The sequence below is a fragment of the Heteronotia binoei genome, chromosome 21, assembly GCF_032191835.1.
Source record: "Heteronotia binoei isolate CCM8104 ecotype False Entrance Well chromosome 21, APGP_CSIRO_Hbin_v1, whole genome shotgun sequence".
Taxonomy (NCBI): Eukaryota; Metazoa; Chordata; class Lepidosauria; order Squamata; family Gekkonidae; genus Heteronotia; species Heteronotia binoei.
Genome location: NC_083243.1, coordinates 151,088,499 through 151,115,368, shown reverse-complemented (window position 1 = coordinate 151,115,368; position 26,870 = coordinate 151,088,499). Strand labels below are relative to the sequence as shown.

The 26,870-nt window shown below is 40.9% G+C and overlaps 1 protein-coding gene across 1 annotated transcript in view; it reads left to right on the top strand.

Annotated features, from left to right (window-relative positions):
- USH1C (USH1 protein network component harmonin) overlaps positions 1 to 26,870 on the top strand; it is a 174,030-nt gene that overhangs the window by 95,172 nt on the left and 51,988 nt on the right. Inside the window, exon 15 of the mRNA XM_060262188.1 lies at positions 90 to 160. Within this exon, the coding sequence (XP_060118171.1) occupies positions 90 to 160 (71 nt within the window). The remainder of the gene's footprint in view (positions 1 to 89; positions 161 to 26,870) is intronic.

Below are 26,870 nucleotides of genomic sequence, written 5' to 3'. Positions count from 1 at the left end.
TCTACATAAATTCATTTCATTCTCTGAAGAAAAGAACCAGAGCATTATCATTTATTTCATCCCTTTCCCCCCATCCTTTGTTTCTCTAGTAGATTTAGATGCACATGACCAGCCTGCAGGAGATGATATGAGTGGGATGAACCTGAAAGAAAGCCAAAAGGTTTGCTGTAATACCTTGAATTCTTATATTGACTCTGATACCTCCTGACACACAGCTCTTCCTCCTGACAGTCAATCAATATTGGACTAACATAATTATCTTATTAGGGGTATAACCTACACTTAATAGCTGTGCCTACTAATGAACAAAGGAAGGTTTTCAGTGCACCAAGAAACCATAGTAGCTTAGCTCAACAACATATCTTAATGGGTCCATTTGTCATGCTGAAAACCAAGACAGTCAACAATAGTTGCTTGACATCATGCTACAAATGAATTAAGGCACCATTCTTACCATTCACACATATACTTAAACTTCAGATTGTTGGGATACAGTGCCCTTGTTGAGCTAATAAAATAGGGGAAGAAGTTTTATAAAAATGAAATATTTTGTTGTACTAACTCTGGATAATTAGCTAGCTTTGAAAGTTTGTGGATTGCTTCAAGGTTCTCTGGGCAAGGACAATACAGAACAAGAATGAAATAAATTGAATTCCTAATAATAGGTTTGGGTATTGTCCAAAGAACGAAGGAAACAGATGCCAGTTTTCTCCATAGTTTACTAGGCATCCAGGTGAACAGCAGAATCCTAATTATGTGTATGCAGAAGTAAGTCTAGCTATGTTTGATGGTGCTTAGGTTAGTATGCATAGGACTGCACACTAGGGGTGTGTGTGTGTGTGTTAACTGCCATCAAGTCACTTCCAAAGCATGATGACCCTATTAGTCAATGTCTCCAAAACATCCAGTTGTCAACAGCCTTGGTAAGGTCTCACAAACTGAAGGCTGTGGCTTCCTTGACTGATTCAGTCCATCTCATATTGGGTCTTCATCTTTTCCTTCTGCCTTCAACTTTTTCTGGCATTATTGTCTTTTCCAGTGAGTCTATTCTGACAATGTTACCGAAGTATGATATCGTTAGTTTAGACTGATTATGTTCTGAAATTATCTCAAATGATCCAGTAACTAATGTAAATTTGCAATATGATCTTGAGTGATGCTTCCTTTTCTGAATCCACCTTGAAATCCGGTATTTCTTGTTCCATGTATGGCAGCAGCCTTTATTGTACGATTCTGAGGATCACTTTACTCACATGGGAAATTAATGTGGTGCTCCAATTGCCCCCCAAAGTTGGAATGAAGAGTCAGACACAATGAATTGGATGAACTAAGGGCCACTTTATTAAATTTTATTCAAAATTGGCAAGGGCTAAACAGCACAAGCGGCCTGGTCAGGGCCAGAAGTCTCAACAGACACCTCTCCTGCCATTTAACGGGCGAGCGCCCAAGCCCCTGGGCAGATCTGTACATCACAGTTCCAACCAGGCCAGCTCAGCAAGCAGGCAATACCTGGAAAGCCCGCCCCCCCCCCCCACAAGCCGGGCAAATCAATGAAAGGACCCTTCCAGGCAAGCCCCAAAGAACAGTCTGCATTCTCCCACCCCGGGCCAGCAAACCCAAAGGATAATCCTGACAGACCTATAACCCCACAAAGGGGGGATGCTTTGTGGCCCTCCCCTAGCCGCATAAGCTCATTAACCACCGAACCTGCCACCACTAAGGCCAAGCCTCTGCTTAGGCCTTAGGTTCCACCAGGAGGCCCAAGGCCACCCCAAGCCCTTGCCAAAGGTCTCTCAAGAGGAGACCATTACCTTCATCTGAAAGATGAACACCATCACCCCATAGAAGTGGGCATGATGAATATGAATGTCCGGAGGGGGCAAATAATGGCCCAAACTGACATCCAAGGCTCTTAGAATTCTTTTATTCGCCTTGCGATGGGCCCTATCAATGCCCACAGGATCCAAAACACCCTGCCAAACAAGGCGAGGATCATGGCCGACCAAATAATAATAGTCGAAGGACATCTCTTCTTGATAGCCCTAAGGTCCTTCTCTGCCTGCAGGGCCAAAGCTCTTCATCAGCCCCAGATCATTCCCACCCAGATGTATAACTAAGACCTGGGGCGGAGGACCTGCATTCCCCTGGAATAACAGTAGCATCAGGCCAGGCTAATGAAGACCCCAGCACCCCCGCCACTCTATTGTAATCCATTGGCTGAGCCCCAGCTGAGAGCCGACCGAAGTTCTCCGAGCCTGATGTGCAGCCCAAAACACATAACTGTGTCCACAGACGAGAACCCAGCTCCTCTGGCCAGGAACAACAGCACCTACAAGAAAAAACAATCAACTATCAACTATAAACACAACGCTCCGTGTTAAAACACATAAAGCTAGGGATAGAGTAAGAGGCAAATATACGATTAATAGGCCGCTGAGCACCATCGGCCCAGCTGCTGAACAGTATGCGCAGGACACCCCAAGGCAGCGGCCGTAGAGGCTGCTCCAATTCTAAAGGAGTGGGTACCAAACCGCACCCCAGACAACCCAAGCTTAGCTAAAGCCTGGGAAGTCACAGCCCAAAACTGATGCTTTGTCAGTGGTTTGTTGTTAAGGTGACAAAACAAAAACCCATCTGTGAGACCTTGTACTGCCAAATAAGCAGCCAAAGCAGAAACAGGACACAACTCTTGCTCGGAGCATGTGCCTAGCTCCAAAACTGTCTCCTTGCAGTGCTGGTGAGTCTTAGAGCGTTGAATGGTAATGACTGCCTTACTCTCCACTAACCTCAGGTCCTGTAGCAACAAAGCATTACCAGAAACATCATTTCTGGAGCCTGCCACTAGCTCACTGATTCTAAGGGCTCCAAAAAAGGCAACCAAGGAAGCAGCATGAAACAGTGTAGCTTCAAAATAGGATGCACACACTGTGCCCCAAACCCCCTTCAACCCCCGAAGGATCAAAGGAGAAATAGACTTCCTAGCATCAGGATTAGACCCGGCATCTCTAGCCCAGCCCTCCAGCATCTTACGCAGATGAAAGTCTGCAGTTTGCTCCTTATACCCCAACGCCTTACTAGCAAAAGCCAGAGCAGACAGACGTCCCCTAATAGATTGCACAGCTAATCCCTTACCTTTTAAAGAAACACAGTAGTGGAGCAACTGCTCCACTGGAAGGGGTCAAACAATGCGATACCCTACCTCTGACCTAAAGTCCTCAAACTGCCGCACGGTGCGTTCATAAGACTTTCTGGTGCTGGGAGCAATGGCTAAGCCTATTGCTCTGCAGGTCTCGGCTCTCCAATCAGCCATAGCTCCTGGGTCATTGGCACCGGCTCGCGATCGGCATCTGGGGCCAGCTGACGAAACTCTCCATCTATTTAAGAGAGAGAGCATCAGCCACTCCATTATTCATCCCAGAACATGCTTGGCGAAAAACAGTATGTTAAGCCGCAGACAACGCAGAGTGAAGGCCCTCACCAATTTCATAACCCGTTGAGATTTGGATGAAAGGGAATTAATGACATGGACCACTGCCATGTTATCTCACCAAAAGTGAATTGTGCGATTGGCCATATGATTCCTCCACAGCCAAACCGCAACAAGAATGGGAAAGAACTCAAGAAATGTAAGATCTCGGTTCATACCCGCCTGAACCCATGACTCTGGTCAAGTGTCCGCGCACCAATGTCCGCGGAAATAAACCCCAAAATCTAAAGACCCAGCAGCATCTGACATAACCTGAAGCTCTGCTTCAAGCTTCATGTCTTCCCTCCAAAATGAAATCCCATTAAAGGACTCCAAAAACTCCTACCATACCAATAGGTCTGCCCTCATGCTGCTGGTAACCCGAGTTCTATGCTGTGGAAGATGTAGACCAACCATTGCATCACAAAGTCCATGCAAGAAGGCAAGTCCAGGCGCCACAACTTTGCACGCAAAGTTGAGATGCCCTACCAGCTGTTGAAGCTCAAGTAAAGTATCCTTCTGCTTAAGAAGGAAAGAATCAACCCTCTCGCTCAAATCTACGACTTTTTCAGTAGGTATTCTGGACAATTGTACCAGAGTGTCCAGCTCAATTCCCAAAAAAGTAAGTATTTGCACTGGACCTTCTGTCTTTTCCTGTGCCAGTGGAACACCCAGTTCCACTGCCAGCTCCATAAAGCCAGACATTAACTTTGCACAACACCCAGTCCCTTCTGCACCCACAAAGAGGTAGTCATCTAAATAATGAACCACTTTCTGTAAACCTACTTTCTCACGAACAGCCCATTCAAAGAACGTGCTGAAACGTTCAAAAGCTGAACATGAGACAGAGCAACCCATAGGTAGAGCTCTGTCCATATAGAATTGCCCTTCAACAGAAAAACCCAGAAGGTCAAAGTCAGCCAGATGGACAGGGAGAAGGTGAAAGGCAGACTTAATATCACATTTAGCCATCTCTGCCCCCCTACCCCCCCGATGGTGAATCGGACGAAATTCACCCAGCGCCTTTTTCGGCACCTCTCCCAGGGGTTAGGTACTGGAGGATTCGGAAATGGTTAGGTACTGGAGGATTTGGAAATGGGCCCCAAATCCTACCCTTAGCCAACTCTTTGGCAATCTTATCCCTAACTACATGCTGCATACCTCTAACAGAACCAAGGTTCCCAGACCAAAATGCGACCCAAGGACCTTGAAAAGGAATTCTAAAACCAAACATAAAACCTTTTAACAGATAAGCCCTATCGACTTGTTTGGGGTATCTGGCGAGCCACCGCTCAAGAAGTCCCACCTTTATTGGACTGGGCCCCTTTACCAGCTTGGGAATTACCTCCACCCCCGCCTTTCTTCTTTTGGCCCTTACATGGTCAGGCTCTGGGGCAGTTGCTAAAGGAGTGAAAGCCCCCACACATGGGGCATTCATGCTTGTACTGGCAAGCCTTCCTATTGCACACTCCTTGTGAGCCAAACTTCCAGCAGAGCAAGTGGGGTTGAACCACCTGCCCTGGAGAACTGTGGGAAGAAGATGAAGAAGACACAGATGACCTAGCAACTAAATGACCGCTATCAGAATAGTTGCCCAAATTTGGTCGCACAGGGGACATGACTTGGAGCCACAGCTGCTGGTGGATGTGATCCCATTGAAGGGAGGGGTATAAAGCAGCCCTCATCCTGAATTCTTCATCATATTGAATCCAAGCGAGCCCATTAAACATGGTATACCCCTTATAAATAATATCCATATACCGGATAAGTGAAGCCGTCCTCCAAGGCTGGGCGCGTGCTATCACACCAGCATATATGAAAAGCCCCAGCAGCCAATTGGCCCAAGTTCAGTCCACTTTGCACTTTTTCCTTTTCTTTGTCATCTAAATCCTCCTTATCTTCTCTAACTCACGGAATAGGAGGGAGAAGATATCTACATATTCCCCTTTTAGAATTTTATCTCTTGTCACTGGCAATAAATGGTCCCATAAAGATAGTGCTACTTCCCCAAAAGTATGGCAGTGAAAGGAACATCCCCATAAGCGGCGCTCAAGGGGGAGGAAAGCCCCATCCCCCCATCATGGGACCTGACATGCCCTGTTGTTCAGTTGTTAGCCATGGCCCATAAGGGCCAAACTTCCCAGATGGCCAGGACCAGCCTTGCTGTGCACCCATGCCAGGGGAGGGAGAAACACTTGCTGCCCCTGTAGCAGCACTCGATGTAGCCAGCGCAGCCAGGCCCCAAGGTCCCCATGGCCAAGCTTGCCCAGTGTGCAACTGTGTATTGGTACCAGCCTTACCCATAGCTCCAGTTGGTATCAGCGCAGATTCCCCTCTGATGTCCATAAGTGATGGCCCTGCGGCCCCTTCTGAGCCACTGGAACCCACAATTCCTCCACTGATGCTACTAGCAGACCTGCCCTCAAGGATAGACAACCTGGTTAAAATATCTGCTTGAAATGAAGCTTTAGAATTTTTATGTAAACCAGAATCCAAATCCTGTGAGGTAGGCATCGTGGAAGCCTGCTCAAGTGTCCTAAGCCTTTGCAAAAATGCAACATTAACCACATCATCCCTTCCCCTCATCCAAAGAGGATAAAGGGGAAGGTGGTCTTTTAGGCGGAGCTTTAGGAGCATTAGGCAAAGGGTTTTTCCCTTAGACCTGCCCATCCCTTTTTTCCCAGTCATTTTAAACACCCAAGATTATACTAAAATGGCCATTGATCCCCAGCACCCAAAATGGCCGACTCCTCCACAGAAATAAAGCCCACAGGGAAGCTCAATGCAATTGGAATTAAAATGGCCCCCTCTCCGCAGCACCTAAAATGGGGTGAAACCAGCTGTATAATGATGCCGCCGCAACAGCGCGGTGAGTAGACTCCCACACGACCACAGAGTCCCACCGGCAGCACTAAACACCCAGAAACACACCTCAATCACTACCAAGCCTGCTGACTTATCAGCAACCCAATCTTTGGTGAGACGCCTGAAGGCCCGGAGGCAATGGGAACTGACAAGAAGGAAGAGCAAACACTCTCCTGGCATTTTCAGCCACCCGATCTCCCCCGAACGTGCTAAACGCCGCTATAAAAGAGAGGAGGGAAACTGACACGACCAGAGCCAGCAGCCAAAAAGACGCTCCTCTCCTGTCCGATCAGCCACCCTACCCCCACCCAAACGCAACTGACACAATCGAAGCAGGAGCAAGCCAAAAGCGCTCCTGCTCAGCGCGATCCTGTGACGGCGACTGGGACAGGAAGGGAGAGCACGCTGCTATCGCAGCCAGCTCTGCCCCAAAGCCTGAGCCCAGCGGGCTATCAATCTTCCCCTCCTCCAACAAAAGGGCAGCAAACATGTCCCTCCGACCTTACAGCGTAACTGCAGGCCGGTTTGGACAAATAGTTGCCAAAGTCTTTGACATATCCTTTTTTTCAGAGCATTTTCCATCTATCAGTCATTGTTTTGTTTTCCATATTTATTGGTATATTCTTGTTAAGATTTTGATGGGCTCTGTTTTTGTGGCTTGGAATTGGTCTATTGATATTCCATCTACTCCTGGTGATTTGTTTACCCATTTGCTGTCAGTGCAGCTTTCACTTCACTTCCTTCTTCAAAAGTTTCTTCTTGGTAGGAATCAGTCATCCTTTCATCTCTTTTGTATCATTCTTCTGTGTATCGTTCCCATTTTTCTTTATTTTGTCCTGTACAGTTTTTGTATTTCCATGTTGAGCTTTCAGCATGCCTAACAGTGCCTTAGATTTCCTTTTACTTTCTTAGATCTTGTGAAAAAGATCTCTCGTTCTTTCTTTTTGTTGTTCTCCTCTATTTTTCCCCCTGCTGGTTATTATAGTAACTCTTTTTGTTTCTTATTTGCCAGTTGCTGGAATGCTGCATTTAGATTTCTGGTTTTCTTTCTTTCATTTATACTTTTGCTTCTCATCTATCTTTACCAGTTTTAAGAATTTCATCAGTCACCCACTGAGGCTTTGTATTTTTCAGACTGAAAATGTCCTGATAGAGTCCATTTAGTTGCCATGATTGCAATGTTTAAGCATTCCAATGTACTCCCAGGATTGCAATGTTTAAGCATGCCATTTCTTGTTTTACAATCTTGGGCTTAGCTCGATTCATACTTCTGTGTTTCTATTATATGTGTCAGCAGGCCTCAGATTCAGCAGGAGCTCACAGGAGCACAGCTCCTGAACCTTTCTGAGGGTTCCCCCTCCTCCTTCCTACCTTGCCCATTGAATAGTAGGTGCAGCTGCATAACAATCCCTGGATGAGCGCCGTCACCTATTTTTCTATAAAACAACTCCTGTGTGTCAGCTTTGGATTTTCATTTTGCATCCATTCATATCGATGCCTGGATGTCCTTTCAACTTTTGCCCAGTTGCATCATTAAAAACTGTGCTACTCAAAGTTGTCTTCAGCTTTTCCCCAGAAGCTGATTGAAAGCCAGGCCTCATTTGGGGCAGGAGCTCATTTGGGGCAGAGCTCTGGAACCTCTAAATTTTATTGTGCCTTTTCTTTCTTACACCCCCCCCCCCAATACTTGCTTCTGGGTGCCATTGTTCAAACCCCTTGTGAGAATCGGGGAAATAACCAAAACAGATGGAAATCTTCATCAGGCCACTGTGGCCACATAGGAGAAAGTAATTTAAAAAGTATGATGGAAGTAAGGTTTTAGTATGACAATTATAATTCAAGAAGCATTTTAAGTTAGATGCTGAGCTGATACAATTTAGTACACCTTCTGGTGATGTCGGGTGTGTGGCATATGCAAATGAGTTATGCAAATGAGTTGTGCTATTGAGCTCAGGCACCTTTTTCTACAAAATGACCCTGTTGAATGCTATTCCATTTAAGGGTTCTATCTAACCCTATATCTTTTTTATTTTGGATTGTCTCATCATAGGGTTTTCAAGGTGTAAGGTGATCATAGGTGGTTTATCACTGCCTTCTTCTGTGCAGTACTAACCAAGGTTAGTTGAAGTTGTGCTGCTGTTTACAAAAGCTCCTCCACCATTGTCATCTTCCACAACTGCTGCCGCCTAGTAGCTACTGTTCAAGGATTCCTCCACCCCCATCATATCTGAACTATCTTCTCTTCTGCTGATGTGACTGTTGATCCCTGAAGGGGTTTATGCATCCTGCTCTGGTGTTTCAGCTATGACCTTGAGTGACTCTGCTAGGAGTTTAGCCTCTTGACAGAGTCTAAACTCTTTATGGTATTGTTCTCAGCTTTCCTGATACATTCAACTCCCTCCTCACTACATTAAGGTGTGCATCCAGCTGTAAATACTAAGTGGAACCATTTTATTTTTGATCTGAACAACTAGATCTGAAAAATCACTCTAGGCATAGTCTACAATCCTGTGTTGAGTTGATATAGGGTCAGATTCATGACACACGAAAGTAGAATTAGCTTCTAGATTGCGTCCATTTTAGATGATTTCCTAGAGAAGTCCACAATCTAAATAGTGAATTGCCAGCTGCATAAGCATTCAATTAATAGGAGTGGAATTAAGAAAAGTGTTTTGAATGCTAAAGAGTATTTTGTTTGAATTTTTTTAAAAGTTCAGTTCTTGTTTATAGAAGGTTGTGTGTTATAGAACAAATATCAAATTGTTTTACTTCTAAAAATAAGTATTTGCTCCATGTATGCTGAAACAGAGCTCCTTTTACTTCATCTGAGAGTGGCAGATCTGCACCACTGCAATTTTCCAAGGTACCTATCGTGAAACTTTGCAAGTGGTTCAATAGGGAGATGCTCCACGTGTGTAACAAATGTCATACATTGTGATAATCAATTCAAAGCACTTGTGTTAAAATGATTGTGGAAATATGTAGGCAGGCAGAGCGACTGCACAGATATAAAGAATGAGTAGCCATTTCTGCCTGTTACCAACAAGCTAGTTTCAAGTTAAGGTAAGAGTATTATAAAAAATACTGCATGCTATGATGTATTTGATCCAAATATGGGCTTTTTTCGTTTTTAGCAGCGTTATGCCAGTCACATATGCAACCCTGTTGATGTACATATCTGTAAAGCATTGTTTTCAGCCATGTATTTCTGCTTTGCATACTTATAGATTTTGGATGGTTTTATCGTTATGAAGGAAAATTTCCCACAATTCGCAAGGTACAAAACTGTTGGGTGTGATTGTCTTAGTGTTAGAGACAAAGTTTGCTGTGGAAACTGCTTTCTAATGTAATTTGTGTGTGTTCCAATAATTGGAAAAGCAATTAACATGTATTGATAACCACAAGAAAGAGACTGTTTTCTTGACATATTGTGTATATTCAAAAACATGTTCTTGTTAAGATGTGCAGTAAATAAAGGTGATGTACACTCATTATGTGTGAGCAAGCCCCATTGAACACAATGGGACAAGGACTGGCCTGCACATGCAGTAGAATGAGCGGACGGAGAAAGATTACTCCCCAGCTACTTACAGGGAATTATTAATGTGAAGGAACTTTTGAAAATGTAATCCCTCATCTGCAAACTGAAGAAGTGCATTTTGTTTTTCTACTTCAGCACTCTGCTATCTTGTTACCACCTTATTCTGCTGCATATATAGATCAGACCCTGATTCCACTTTATTTGTGCATGCGTTTGTTTAAACATTTGTACCCTGCTCGCTCAATAATATATTTTCAAAGTAACTATTAGGGAAATGTGCCAGGAAAAAAATTGTTATTTTTCTGATCCACATTTCTGGGAGGGAATAATTATCAATATGACAGATCATTAGGGTCTCTAATACCCATCCAGTATTCAGATTTGGCTTTCCCCTGGAATTCTGAAATTATTTGAGTCTATTATTCCCTATGGGAAATGGGGTGGGGCTGAAGTGGCTTTTTTTCAAGCAAATGAGACCAATATTGCAGTGAAATTAGTACTGTTAGTCCTCTTTAAAAGAAAAAAAACAGGTTTCAAATAACTGGACCAAGGCATCCAATTCCATGGGCCCTTGAATTAGGTGCTCCTCTCAGCCATCCTTCATTGTTTCCTATGGGGAAAAATCCATGCTTTCTCCAGGACACACAATAGTCAAGCACACAAAAGCAAGCAACCACTGGCCAAAAGCCTCCTGATGCAAACAGGACCAACAAGCCCAACAGAACCAATATCAACACCAGAGAATCTCAAAAGTACCACCTTTTGGAACCAATCAGCCAGACAGGAATAGAACCACCCAAGTGTAGTGTCCCAAATACCCAACTCTGCCAGTCAAAAGGGCACCATGGTTGGTGGTTCTGAAAGCTATTCAGAGTTCCAGGAGAATCCACAGGGTCGAATTCTGACTGTCTCCCAGTGAAGAACATTACTCAGGTCAGTGAAGACAGTTGCAGTTCCAAAACCAGGTCAGAAGCCAGACTGAAAGGGGCCCAGATCAGTGTTCCTTCTAAGCTGAGTTAGTGTGAGCTAGCTCACATTTTTTTAGCCTCCAGTTCACACATTTTTGTCTTAGCTCAGGAGAAATGGCCCCAGAGCAAACTAATTTATGCAGTAGTTCACAAAGTTAATGCCAGTAGCTCACAACACAGAATCTTTGCTCACAATACTCCACAACTTAGAGGGAACATTGGTCCAGATTTTCTGGTGCATCCAAGAAAGCTTAGAGTTGCACAATGCAAACATGTTGTTCTATGATTCAAAGTAACAGATTTTACATAACGTTGATATTTCTTGTATTCCATTAACTTGAATAGGAATTATCATAGAGTCAGAAGGTGCCTCCAGGGTCAACTAGTCCAACCCCCTGCACATGCAGGAAATTCACAAATACCTCCCCCCCAAGTTCACAGAATAGCATTGCTGTCAGATGGCCGTCTAGCCTCTGTTTAAAAACATCCAAAGAAGGAGACCCCACCACATTCCAAGGAAGCCTGTTCTACTGAGGAACCTCCCTAACTGTCAGGAAGTTCTTCCTAATGTTTAGTCAAAAATTCTTCCAGTTTAATTTTAATTGGTGTTGGTCCAACCTTCTGAGGCAACAGAAAACAATTCTGCACCGTCCTCTAGATGAAAGCCCTTCAAATACTTCAAGGTGGTGATCATATCACCTCTCAGTCATCTTCTCTCCAGGCTAAACTTACCAGCTCCTTCAGCCTTTCCTCATAAGACATTGCCATTATTGTTGCCCTCCTCTGGAAATGTTTCATCTTGTCTATACTATGCCATTTTAAATTGTGGTGCTCAAAACTGAACACAATACTCTCAATGAGGTCTAACCTGCATTTCTGTTGATATAGCTCAAAATTATATTTACCTCTTTAGCTACTGCATCACACTGCTGACTCATGTTCAGTGTATGGTCCACTAAGACTCCTAGATTCTTTTTGCACATACTATTGCCAAGACAAGTCTCCCCCATCCTATAATTATGCATTGGATTTTTCCTACCTAATTGCAGACCTTTCCATTTATTCGCATTAAAATTCATTTTATTTTAGCCCAGCTTTCCAGCCTATGTAATGGGTCCTTTAATTATGGACCCTTTATGAACCTGAGTATCTTTTGTACTTTATCATTGCTGCTTCTTTTAGAAATGTATTGAACAATTTAAATGCCAGAGACTAGGAGGGTAGATAGACTTTAAAGGATTTCATAGGATTTTATGTTCCTAAATACATTGGTGACATAAACATCAGCTGTTACTACATAAACACACCATACCATTTTAAAGAGAAAAACTTTTATGTTGCTGTAAAGCATGGTCAAAATCCTCCCTGGAGTGGCTGGATTCACATTAAAATCAGTAGTCTGTAAACTGGCTGTAAATTATCAGTTGTGGCTGGTGAGATGGTCTGGCGGATTTTAGGGAAGCACATAAGATTGTTGTAATTTTGTTTCATTCTTTTAAAAAAAGAATTAATTTTCATTGCACATATTCATTTTATATTTATTTTCATTCCCCATTATTTCAAAAATTCAAAAGAAGCCATTTGGTTTTCATATAAATCTGCAATTTTATATTTGCAGTTGTTTGCTATATTATTTTGAAAATGTATGGTGTGTTGGATTTGTGAAGCACTGGTTTCTTTTCTTACACAGTAAAAAATACTAATAGAAAATATGTGAGCAACTGTCATGTACAAGGTGTCACACTATATAGACTTCATTTGGACAAGAAAAAAATATATCATAATGCAGGTTTCATTTTAATCCATGTTGTACATCCACATGCTATGATGGAATGCTGAAAACAGTACTGATATTTTATTATTCTGAAAAAGAATCAACATACCAAATCTGGTACAAAATGAAATAATGAATAATAGGAAAAAAAGAATGAATTGCCCAGTTCATCCTATGAAACCAGAGATCCAGTGGATGAGAATAGTCTAAGATTAGATTAGATTTGGAGTAGTCTAAGATTAGGCAAAAGTTCCATGAGAACTGTGGCTATAGAGAACTGTGACAAAATTTTGTTAGGCATTGTAGGGAGGACAGTTTGCCCTTTCAAAGTTATGTTAAATGTAGCCTTTTAAAGTTATATTAAATATAGCATTTTTGGAGACACTTTTAAAGACATCGACTTTTCTAAGACAGATGCTCATGTATTTGTCATGTTAAAACCTGTAAAGAATAAATGTTTTAAATGCATGTGATAATAATAATTAAAAAAAACAGAAAGGGAAAGAAAGAAAGAAATCCAAAAGTGACAGTCTCAGTGAACAGAAGAAAAGTAAAATGGAGATGGAGTTTGAGCAAAAACTTGCCAAGGAAAAAGAAGAGAAATTGGAAAGAGAAAAGCAGTTGAAAATTAACCGACTTGTTCAAGAGGTATGCTGCTTTATGATTTAGAACATGTTATATAATTGTTCTTCTGTTTTTCCCATCTCTTCCACTGGGGGAAAGTAACCATGGGTATTGTTTAGGTATTTGCATCTGCAAATAGATGCATATTTTAAATTTATTACTGGTATATAGTAGTGGACTATGAAGCCTGTTTACTTTGGCACATAGATTTATTCAAGCAGTTCGATCTAGTGGTGTCTAAGAACATAAGAACATAAGAGAAGCCATGTTAGATCAGGCCAATGGCCCATTCAGTCCAACATTCTGTGTCACACAGCGGTCAAATATATATACACACACACACACACACACACTGTGGCTAATAGCCACTGATGGACCTCTGCTCCATATTTTTATCTAAACCCCTCTTGAAGGTGGCTATACTTGTGGCCGCCACCACCTCCTGTGGTAGTGAATTCCTCATGTTAATCACCCTTTGGGTGAAGAAGTACTTCCTTTTATCTGTTTTAACCTGTCTGCTCAGCAATTTCATCGAATGCCCACGAGTTCTTGTATTGTGAGAAAGGGAGAAAAGTACTTCTTTCTCTACTTTCTCCATCCCATGCATTATCTTGTAAACCTCTATCATGTCACCCCTCGGTCGACATTTCTCCAAGCTAAAGAGCCCTAAGCGTTTCAACCTTTCTTCATAGGGAAGGTGTTCCAGCCCTTTAATCATTCTAATCATTTAATCAGTCTGTATGCACATCCCTGGGAAGATGAAAAATACATCACTCTTTTTAAAGGCAGTACCTGTTTTCTTCTTTTTCTTCTCTACGCTGTCTGGGCAAGGCTAACTTAGAAAGTAAGGAACTACTGAGAGTCAGAAAACACATTAATTGAACAATCGATCCAATAAGGGCTTTTAATTTTCTTAAAACTATATTGGATCAAATCCTAAAAAACATGAATTGAGTGAAAGTTGTGGAATGGATCTTTGCAAAGTCCCTTGCCACTGCAGCCCCCTTCACCCAATAAAATCTGTTCCTGAAGATCAGGGGGTTCTGAGGAATGGTGTGAATGCAGCACATGGGGCTTGACTGGGAAGGAGAAAGATTGGCCTGTTAAAGTGGCCTGAAAGCAAGCTGAATTGAGCAACCAGCAGAGAGGCCATTGTGTTGTTCAGCATCACCAATAGGCATATTCTTACCCATCACCTCCTCCTGAATCGACTCCAGCCAAATTGAAGAAGAGCAGTCCCTTCAATGGACATGATGGACAACAAAGCACTCATCATCTCCACCTGCAAGGAGATCCAATCAAAGCTGGCCTGTTGGTAGTACTGTTGGAAGAGAGATGGAATTCTCCTTCATAGTGTCTTCAACCAGGTCAAATGAAGCAGCCTCTCTGTTGAATCTGATGGTTGAACAAATGCAGTTTCCATTGGCTTGAATCCAGAAAATTGTGATTGATAAATGGATTTTTGCCAAATTTATGAAAATTGTGATTGATAAATGGATTTTGCCAACTTTATCTTGCCCCTTGCCCTGCATATCATGCATTTCTGAAGGTTTTTAGAGATTGCAGTAGGAAGAGGGGGAGCAGTAATGATCCATTCCATTAACTTTGCTACATTTGGTTCTGTGGGTCCATGCAATATTTATTAACAAGCTGAACAAACTATTTGATTTAAATATTATTTTTAGAGATTAGTGCCTTGATTTGTTTTGTCCCTAATATTATTCCTGTTTGTGTGTGGTATTATGAGCTGAATGTAACAGGATTGATTAACCAAAATGGAATGTTTAGATTTCTTTAATGCAGTCAACATTTCATTTCATTTCCACATTGGCAACCATTTAAAAGTGGATATGAACTCTGCTTTAAAAGTTCATGAGAAATTATTTTAAAAGCTTTTGAATGACTCAGCTGCACTTTACACTGAGGTTAAGACTAAGATGGGAAACCAAATGTCTATGAAGTGGTAGTCATATTTTAAAACATTGATCTGAGAAACTAGTGAAGATTGCATAGGTGTTAACATTGAGATCCATATACTACTATTCTACCTTTGATATTCAAAATATTAAGCATCTGGGAAGAGTGGCCAGTGCAGAAATAAATGCAGCATTTGTTGTATGGGCCATGGTGTGATGGCTTGCATGGGTGAAACCACTGCTGACAGAGCTTTAATATCTCACTAAGATATTATGCTTTTCCTTGGAGGAAGTTTACACATTCAGCCACAAGTCATTGAATTAGACTGAATTCAGAATAATTTATTTACATCTTAGAGTAAATATGTACTTAGAAACAGTGCAAAGATTGGCTAATAAAATGAATGTTTGGATTTCTGCACAAAATTAGAACTAACCACATGTTATAGGGTGCTCATTGGGGCAGCATCTGACCCCCCCCCCCCACATACATTCTTCATAACTTTAGCAATAGCTTGCATATGTATATATCATATTTGCTTAGGTTCTGTATGCACAGCCAGGGATCCTGTTTTTTCCCAGGGTCCCCAGTTATCATACAGAGTCTTCCTGCATACAATTTGCTTGCAGGCAGTTCCTGCAGGAGTTACACCCAACATACTCAAGTGGGCCACAGAGAGGCTGGCACAGAATCCCCTTTTGATATGTAATGTGTTTACAGACCTACTTTAATAATGAAATATATTTTGTATCTTTGAATCATTAACTGTATTTTATAACAATAGTCATATACTTTGTTCTGCAATTATGATATGACTCAGGTATCTGAGACTGAGCGAGAAGATTTAGAGGAATCAGAAAAGACTCAGCACTGGGTGGAAAAGCTTTGTCAAACACGATTAGAACACATATCCTCGGTGGAGAATGATTCTCCTGAGGTAACACAATGCTCTAAACCATCAACTGAGATATCTAAAATATGTAGCTGTAGTTTGTTGTTTTAGAAAGACTTTTGCAGACCTTTTTAGTGACACCGTCTCTGGTCTCTACTTGTATTTCCAAGGTTTACATAATAAATATTTTCAGACTTACAGAGAGCAATCCTAACCAGTCGTTGTGCTTGCAGCAGGGCCGGATCTAGGGGGGACAGAGGGGGGTGCTTGCCCCGGGTGCCGACGGAGGGGGGGCACCAAATTGGGTATGGAGTCCATTGTATTCTATGGGATCATAAGATAAAATGGCCCATAAGGGGGTGCCATTTTTTAATTTTGCCCCCCCCTCAAAAAACATGTAGATCCAGTGCTGGCTTGCAGCCAGGGCTACAGGGTCACTCAGCAACACTCATTGGGTCACCCATTGCTTCCTTGAGTACATTAGTAGTAGAGCAGAAGGAGGCTGTTGGTGAGCTGGCCCTGATTATCATTGGTGCTGGAGGGCCCTGAGGCACGGGCAGTTATTGGACTTGCCTCTGCTTGCAACCGGCCATCAGTAGTCCTATAGAACAGTAGTCCACGAGGGGATTTCCTTGTAAGTTAAATGGCAGTCCATCTCTGGTGTGCAATAAAAAATCCTATTGGGAACCTGGATTTTCCCCTTAATATTCCTGACTTTGCTAAAATGCCTCTTCTATGTATATATTGTGGTTGTTCAAACGTAGTTGTCTCCTTTAATATGAATGGGCTAGACGACAACACGTTATTATTTAAATGTTTTTGGCCTCTGGCGGCATTGTGCATCGCACTTTAGTGACTTGCCCCTCTATGTGCAGGGATATACTGAGGTATTTCTAAGCAACTGTGCATTAAAATGATCTCTGTTGCTGTACTAGACACCAGGTGTACGTCCTCCTGTTTCTCCATCTGGCACATCCATGCGGAAGTTTGCTGGTGGTTTGCAGCTTCACACCACTGATCTTGATGATATCAATTTAGATGACGTTGGCAAGTCTACAAAACGCCCAGCACCACCACCTCCATTGCCCCGTACAGTTCCGGTAACCTCAGTGCCTTATCCACTTCCTCCACCAAATGTCCCAGCTTCTAGGGGACAGGCACCATTACCCTCTGCAACTTCATGGATGCCATCACCACCACCATCTTCTGCTTGGGGGCATACTCCAAATCCCGTGCCACCTCCACCACAATCTCCCGCACCCCCTCTTCCTTCCCCTCAGACTCTTTGCACTCTCCATACTCTGCCCAGTCATCTGGATGAACGAATGGGCAACCACAGCTATCAGCCAACAGAATCACAGAATCACTGGGAAGTGAAAAACTATAAAGAAAGAAGCTTTAGCCCTGTTAGTTCTCAGACCAGTGAACAGACCTACTTATCAAGTCCAAAGGTATGAGATATATTTTCTATGTCTAGAACTCATACACTCCTGCAACAATATATTCCATTGTGGCTTTTGCTTTGCATGATATGTTATTGCTAATAAATTGCATTTTCCTCAAAGATGTAAGCCCATGTATATATAAGCCCATGTATACAGCACAGACTTTATCACTTCTTCCCTATCGTTATGCAGTTATGAGCACTTACTGGTTCAAGGAAATGCTATTACATTGCATGCAAAAGTTCTAGCAGAGTACATTATTTAACTTGAGATTTTTTCTGGCTATCAATTTTTGTCTACAGCATGTTTGAGCAAATGCATATATCAGTTAAAACCAAACGTTACTGCTGGTTTGATCAATAACTTATCTCACATAGGACTCCCTGTAATAAATCTGCTCATGAGCTGCCTATTAATCCTTTTGGGGGTCTTAATGAATTCTTCCATTTATTTATTTAAAACATTTTACTCACCTTTGAAACATTTTACACACCTTACCAGTAAAATGCTGTACTCTCACAGTTAATGAAGTCTTAATCCATGTTGTCCAAAACTTGTTTGGATCAGATTTTTTTTTTTTTTTTGCAATTTATCCATATAATGTGTGAAACCATTAAAAAAATTCATCTTCAAGCCAAAGTGGCTTTTAGACAGTTCATGTATGAAAGGGACCAGTAACACATTGTCATAGCATTAATCTGTCATATTTCGATATTATTTAAGCACCTGGATTTAATTCTGACATCCATTTATTTTAATGAATGACAATGGATAGGGGAGCCTTACTTAACTTTCCTGTTTTAAATATTTAGACATGTTAAATAAACTATCAAGTGTAGGGTTTTGTTGTTTTTTCCTTTTTATTTTGTCTGAAGGAAAGGGAAAAATATAGAGTACTTATTATGGTAGTTGTACATACTTCAAAAGAAGTATTTACTTCATTACCGGCATATTATTCCTATACTTGGCATGAACCAACATATTCATTGTGTCCATGATCACTGGTTCAGGCTCTTGAATCATCATAACCAGTAAGAAACCTATTCTCATTTAGGTTTCAAGAAATACATCTCACCCCAGCAAAATATCATCTGCATCAGGCAACACATTGGTATGTCATGCATATCTTGTAAATAAAATAGGTGTTATCTTCCAATATATAATGCTATAGAAAAAGTCAGTGGGGTTTAGAAGGAGCCAATTATTTTATCTATAAAATATAGCGCAATTTTGTCCTTGCCACCAAGGCACACATTCTAAGTACTCTTTTCAAATGGTCCTTTGTTTACAGTGTCCCTTGGCCTGTGAATTCTTAAAACTACACACATTTCAGCTTATATTTTAAAACAGGCTAGGGCTTTGCCACATGATCAATATATTGCACAACAAATATGCATTTATTGTTCAGTTCAAAACTTGATTTTCATGTTTTCTTTTGAGGATATGATCAATTGTAGGAATATTGTACTTTCTGAGGAATTACAAAGTACTCTGTTGTTCTTGGAAAATGCAGTTCTTCTCTGCTCTCCCTGCCCTGTCCCCCCCACACCAATTGCATATTAATTGCTACTGGGGATGCTGTACAATATCTTTCTGTGAATTTTATAGGATGCACTTGAGAGATATGACACAGACCTCTGTTTCACTTTATCAATGCCAATATCAGTTTAGGAATCGATGCCACCTTCCTTTAAAGAGATTATTTGCTTGGCCAGAATACTATTGAAGTGTACAGACATTGTTTAATTGAAGCAGGAATGCATTTGGAGTAGCTATACAAGTATTCCATTAATTGTGATTACTGTTAATTGAAGATCAGAGTCTAAATGGAGTTTAGAACCAGTTTTTTTTATAAAATACACAGCATCATATATAACAGTCTTAAATTGAACCCTATAGCAATTTTGTCCAAGTCCACCTGCTCAGCGTCGCCCAGCAGTACCAGTAGTCTCCAAACCAGTTATGCTGCATCCTGACCACAATATCATGGTCAGACCATCAATCAAAACAGAAGCCCTGGTAAGCTCATGCTAATATATTCTGCATGCTGCAAATGTCTCTGGATGTAACATCAGATATCTGGTAATAAGCAATCCTTTCTGTTGGTGTTCTCACTGAACATGTCAGTTGACTTAAGTGATCAGTCACATTAAAATGTATGAAATATTTCAGTATCCATAACATCAGGGCAGAAATGTAAAAGTGTTAATTAATGCCTTGCAAAATCACAGAAACTGGTAGAATTGCTAAGGACTTCCTGTGGTCAGAAGCAGGCTCCATTTCTCTTTCTAGTTCTTTGCCTTTTATGGTCTCATGACTTCCAGAAGCAGAATAAATTATATATATAAATGCATGCCGCTCTATCGTGCTGGCCAAAAAAATGAAGGCTTCTAATCCATCTACACATGTAAAATATATGAACGTATAAAGCTATTTTTGGCCTATCTAGCTCAGCATTATCAACTGTGACTTGTGCTAGTTTTTGATTATGTCAGCCACAGAAAGGCAACACCTGCTTCCTGAGATCATTTAACTACAGATGCCAAGGAAATTTTCTGAAGGAATAAGGTGAAGCATCGGTTAAAACAGTGATCCAACCTTTTCAGATACTGTAACCATCTTCCTAGGTAGCAGCATGGGACTCAGTGGGTTGCAAGCTTATAATAGGAAGTTGTGTGACATCAGGCTTATATGATCAAAAGAGAAATACAGAATTACAATCTTACCAGTGTTGTGAGCAGCAGACTTGTAAGCCAGGGACCTGAAGCTGCTGCAAAGTCCTCCAAAAGCAGCAAAAAATGCCACTCATGTTTTTCTGGTAGGGCTCCATGATCCACTTGAGTGTCATGCCCTTTAGATTTTAGACCACTGAGATAAAGAAACATTCAGCTGGTGCAGCCAAAGCATTTTTTTAAAATGTATTTATTTAGAAAACGGGGGAAAGGACAAAAGGAAAAACTTAAAATCCAGCAATTAATCAGATTAGAAAAAAAGGGAAAAGAGCAACACGTAAAGACAAGATAAACAGTGGTGGCGAATCTACATGAGTTTAAATAATGCCCAGATATCTTAAAATAGGTCATAAGAACATAAGAGAAGCCATGTTGGATCAGGCCAATGGCCCATCCAGTCCAACACTCTGTGTCACACAGTGGCCAAAAAAAAGGAGGTTCACAAGTGGGGCTAGAAGCCCTTCCACTTTGCCCCTCCAAGCACCAAGAATACAGAGTAATTCCTTTTATCCATTCTAACCCGACTGCTCAGCAATTTCATTGAATGCCCACGAGTTCTTGTATTGTGAGAAAGGGAAAAAAATACTTATTTCTCTACTTTCTCCATCCCATGCATAATCTTGTAAACCTCTATCATGTCACCCCGCAGTTGACATATCTCCAAGCTAAAGAGCCTCAGGCGTTTTAACCTTTCTTGATAGGGAAAGTGTTCCAACCCTTTAATCATTCTAGTTGCCCTTTTCTGGACTTTTTCCAATGTTATAATATCCTTTTTAAGGTGCGGTGACCAGAATTGTACAAAGTATTCCAAATGAGACCGCATCATTGATTTATACAGGGGCATTATGATACTGGCTGATTTGTTTTCAGTTCCCTTCCTAATAATACCCAGCATGGTGTTGGCCTTTTTTTATTGCAATCGCACACTGTCTTGACATTTTCAGTGAGTTATCTACCACGACCCCAAGATCTCTCTCTTGGTCAGTCTCTGTCAGTTCACACCCCATCAACTTGTATTTGCAGCTGGGATTCTTGGCCCCAATGTGCATTACTTTGCACTTGGCCACACTGAAGCTCATCTGCCATGTTGACGCCCACTCATCAAGCCTCAACAGATCCCTTTGGAGTGCCTCACAATCCTCTCTAGTTCTCACCACCCTGAACAATTTAGTGTCATCTGCAAACTTGGCCACTTCACTGCTTACTCCCAACTCCAAATCATTTATGAACAAGTTAAAGAGCATGGGACCCAGTACTGTGCCCTGCGGCAATCCATTGCTTACCATCTTCCGCTGCGAAGACTGCCCATTTATACTCACTCTGTTTCCTATTAATTAGCCAGTTTTTGATCCACAAGAGGACTTGTCCTTTTACTCCATGACTCTCGAGGTTACCTAGGAGCCTTTGATGAGGAGTTTATCAAAAGCTTTCTGGAAGTCAAGGTAAACAACATCTATTGGGTCCCCTTTGTCCACATGTTTGTTCACCCTCTAAAAGAACTGTAACAGGTTAGTGAGGCAAGATCTTCCCTTACAGAACCCATGCTGAGTCTTCCTCAGTAATTTTTGTTCATCAATGTATCTATTCTCTCTTAAATAATAGTCTCCACTGACTTTTCCGGTATTGAAGTCAGACTAACTGGCCTGTAATTTCCCGGATCTCCTCTGGAACCCTTTTTAAAGATGGGGGTGACATTTGCTACTTTCCAGTCCTCAGGAACGGAGGCAGATTTCAATGAAAGATTACATATTTTTGTCAGGCGATCTACAAGCTCATCTTTGAGTTCTTTCAGAACTCTTGGATGTATGCCATCCAGATCTGGTGACTTATTAGTTTTTAATTCGTCTATCAGTTGTAGGACCTCCTCTTTTGTCACCTCAATCTGACTCAGGTCTTTCAACACCCCTTCCAAAATTAGCGGTTCTTGAGTGGGCAAACACTTCTCATCTTCCACAGTGGAGGCAAAAAATGCATTCAGTTTCTCAGGCATTTCCCTATCCTCCTTCAGTAATCCTTTTACCCCTTGGTCATCTAAGGGCCTCACTGCCTCCCTGGCTGGTTTCCTGCTTCTAATATATTTGAATAAATTTTTATTGTTGGTCTTTATGTTTTTTGCGATATGCTCCTCATGTCCCTTTTTGCCTGCCTGATCATAGTCTTGCATTTGATTTGCCACAGCCTGTGTTCCCTTTTATTAATCTCACTTGGACTAGCTTTCCACCACTTAAAGGAATCCTTCTTACCTTTTACAGCTTCCGTAACTTTATTTGTTAACCATGCAGGCCTTTTCTTATACCTGTTTGTGTCTTTCCTAACTTGTGGTATATATTTTATCTGAGTTTCTAGGATTGTAGTTTTAAATAGCTTCCAAGCTTCCCCATGGGTTTTGACTGCATTTACCTTTCCATTCAGTTTCCTCTTCACATGCCTTCTCATCTCAGAGAATTTACCCCCTTTAAAGTTAAAAGTGGTTGTGCTGGTCTTTTGGGGCAACTCCCTATTTATACAAATGGTGAAATCAATAACGTTATGGTCACTACTCCCAAGCAGTGCAATCACTTTTACTTCTCTTACCAGGTCTTGGGCATTACTTAGGACCCAATCCAGGATCGCCCCACCCCGGTAGGGTCTGGGACCATCTGCTCCATAGCACAGTCATAGAGAGTCTAGAAACTCAATCTCTTTCTCTTGACCAGAACATATATTGACCCAATCAATCTGCGGGTAGTTAAAATCACCTATTATGACACAGTTTTTACGTTTAGCCACTATCTTTAATCCTTCCATCATGTTATAATCGTCCTCTATCTTTTGATTTGGTGGGCGATAACAAACTCCCATAGTTAAATTTCCTTTTGGGCCCTCTATTTTGACCCAAAGCATTTCTAGAAGGGAATCTAATTCTCTGACCTCAGTCTTACTGGACTATATACCTTCTCTGACATACAGAGCCACCCCACCTCCAACCCTTCCCTCTCTATCCTTTCGATATAACTTATATCCAGGAATCACCGTGTCCCACTGATACACCTCATTCCACCAAGTTTCTGAAATTCCCACGTCTATGTTTTCTCCCAACACTAAACATTCCAACTCTCCAATTTTATTTCGAACACTTCTAGCATTTGTATACAAACATCTATAATTTCCCAGGCAAGTTAGGCCCGCAACCTTCCTGCAGCCATACACAATAGCCATTGATATGCCATATGTTCAATTGTTAATAGAGTTCTAAGGTCCTCGATCCAATGATTTACTGGAGATGGACTTTAATCTTTCCAGTGTTGTAATATGAGTATTTTAGCTGTTGTAAGGGCACAGAGGGCCAATTTCTGTTGACCATTGGTAATTTAAAAGTACGTAAGAATCCTCAAATATCAATTGATATTCTGCTACAAAATCAATATGAGTAATAACTTCTTTCCAGAAAAACTGAATGACTGCATGCCCAAAGAATATGTTTAAAGGATGTATCCTGGAAGTTACAATGCCAAAAATTAGACACTTAGTCTTACTATAAAGTTGCTGTCATGTCCATTGTATCCTAAACATAATTTTTGCTGAATAAGTTAATATCTGTCTACATTCATTAAAGCAATAGACTGAAAATTTGCACAGTGAGTGTGATCTTTGCCGGGCTTAGGATCATGGTGATATAGGCATCTTGTAACAAAAATAGCAATGAGCCAGACTCAAAATCTCATTGTATGATTGATAGAGTTTTGAAATTAAGAAATGTGCAAAGGTGATCTTGGAAATTTACCATTATTCATATTCATTATCACTGCCTTGATTTTGTCGATGTATAAGGTTCAGCAAAAATGTGTTGCTGAATAATATCTAAACATTAAGGTGAGAGAAAAATATTTCCAGATCTAAATTTGTTATTATGTTACTTTGTCTCTCACCCCTTTCCCAATATGACTGACACAAACAAGTTAAAACATTTCTCCTTTCACTGATAGTTCATATTTAACCTTTTGCAGTTCCTGATAAAGATCTGGTGTGGGAGCTATAGCAAACTGGCTTTAAAAGATATTTCAGTCTATCTTTCAAAGTTATTTCATGTATCTAAGCTTCTTCTTATGAGAAGTGCATGCAATGATTCTTGCTCTCATAAAAGCTTTACAAGCATTCCATTGGATAGCACGAGTGCTAGCTGTTTCATGATACATATTTAGATATTCTGATAGTTCAGCCATCATGATTTTTTTAAAGTCTCATTATTAAGTTGAGAGACATTAAACACCATAAACCAGGTGGTCTAACCCAGTCTGGAAACCAAAGGACTAATGATATGGGAACATGATTAGAAATAACATCTATATCACAGGCAATAATCAGTTGAATCAGAGAAGCTGAAACAAGAAAGTAGTCTAATTGGAAACAGTTATTATACACAGAAAAAAAATACAAGTATCATATCTGTCCGCTGGGTATAATATATGCCAGGGGTCAATCAATCTAGTTCAGCCTTATAGACTTTGTGTAAATCTCACCAAAGAATATTCTTTGTGTGGGAAAACACTTTGATCCAAAGCTGCATCTAGTACATCATAAATATCTCTCCCCACCAACAAATAGTCATAAATAAAATTTATCAAGTGGCTGAAACAGTGATGAAACATGTCTGGAGAATCCACATTTGGGCCATACATATTAATCATAAAAAAACAGAACTTTCCACTACCAAAATAACAAAGTGACCATTTGGATCTCTAATCACTTGCTGAACCTGAAAGCAACATCCTTGTGTATCAATACAGCAACACCTTTCGTTCAATTAATTGTATTAGTAACACATATTTTTACCAACCCAGTCCTTACACAAATTAATTATATGAGTTTAATATTTTAAAAAATCAGTTTTAAAATCTTTCCTGGAAATAACCTTTATTTGTTCAAGTCTCTCAGGCCTTTAACATTCCATGTTTTCATACTGAATATCACACTTTAAAATAATCTCTGATTCACAATGCCCAGTTCCCCACCCACAGAAAAGTTACAAAGTATCATATAGAAAACTTTTTATACCACATTTACTATGTGAAGCAGAAGCTACTAAGACAAGTAAAAAGAGAGGGAAAATATATCTATAAACTAATCACCAACCATGTGAAAAATTATTCCCATCCCTTAATAAAGAAAAAGAAGGGGAGAGAGAAAAAATCTCTGAAAAATAAGCAAAATACACTTTTTTCCCCCTTCCAGGTAAAATCCCAGAGTTCTCAATTACACCAGCCAATCAAATCCATTTAATTAGATAGGTATATATGGACCAATTCCAACAATGGCTGATTAAAAATGGAGTGATGGAAGTATCTGTTTAAAGCCTAAAAAGTAAACACACATACACACAAATAGAAAGATATGGCTAAGTTACCAGACTGTTATCTGTAAGTTGACAGCAGGGCCAGACAATTAAAACATAGTACCAAAGACAACTAGCAGTGTTCTTCAAAAGACTGCAATGGCTATTTATTTCTATACAATAATCTTCAGGGTTTGGAACAGCAGGTCATAGATCTTGCATACCAGTGAGAGATGATTTTGCAGCGATTGAGATCTGAAATTTTTTCATCTGACCTTGATAATACAAGCAGAAATGACATTTAATATTTATTTGAAGAAGTGAGCAGTAAGCTCATACCCTACAACATATTTTGTTAATCTTTAAGTGCTACTGGACTCTTGCTCTTTCCTACTAATATAATATTGCACATTCATATCACTTTCAAGACTACATGCTTTTGTAAATGGATACTTCTTTTGGGTAATCTGGATAGAGCATAATCTTATTTTTGTTAGGACCTCCATAAAGATCCTTTTACAGTCTTACAAGGCAGAGGAGGTGATCTATTACACACACACCGTCAAGAACTGTACAATCACAGGAGCTGGCTGTTTGTGTTGCTAGGTACATGAGAAATCCATTGCCAACATGGGGGGGGGGGGAGGGTGATACTAAAATATTTGGGCAAAACCATGTTTTGTAGCTGATTTTACCAGAATTTTCCAAAAAAACTAGAGTGTTGCTGTGCGACATTGGCAATGTGATGATGTCACTTCTGGACCAGTTGGGAAGGAATTTCCCCCAGCCAGCTGACCAGCAGTAGGGAAGCACCCCCCCAAAAGCAGGGGTTCCCCCACCCCCGGTGGGGTCTGGCAACCCTATTTCCCATTTATGCTCTGCTTCCGGCTGAAGTATATAACAAATATTTGTGCACTTGTGCACAAATCCTGTTGCCCTTGTTAAAACATTTCTACAGAACTGTCATCAGTTTCACATCTCATGGGCCTGTTCAACCAAACAAACGGGGACCAAACATTTATATTTTATTAAAAGTAACAATGGGAATTTCAGTTCCCATGTCATATGTTTACAAATGGGGGTGAGAAGATGCAACTTTTCAAAATGTTAGGGTTCTACATTACATTACAGAGCACAGATGAATTCAACTCACTTAAGTGGGAGTGAATGCAGATCATTCTCAACTACTCCCTGATGAATTGGAAAAATAAGATGGATATTGTTGATCATGATTTACTGCTGGCAGCGGGACTTCCTGCTTGGTGTCATGGAGGATTGACGTGCTTCTCATCGAGGAGCAGACCAGGACCTCTGTTTTGGGCTGAGAAGGGTTTT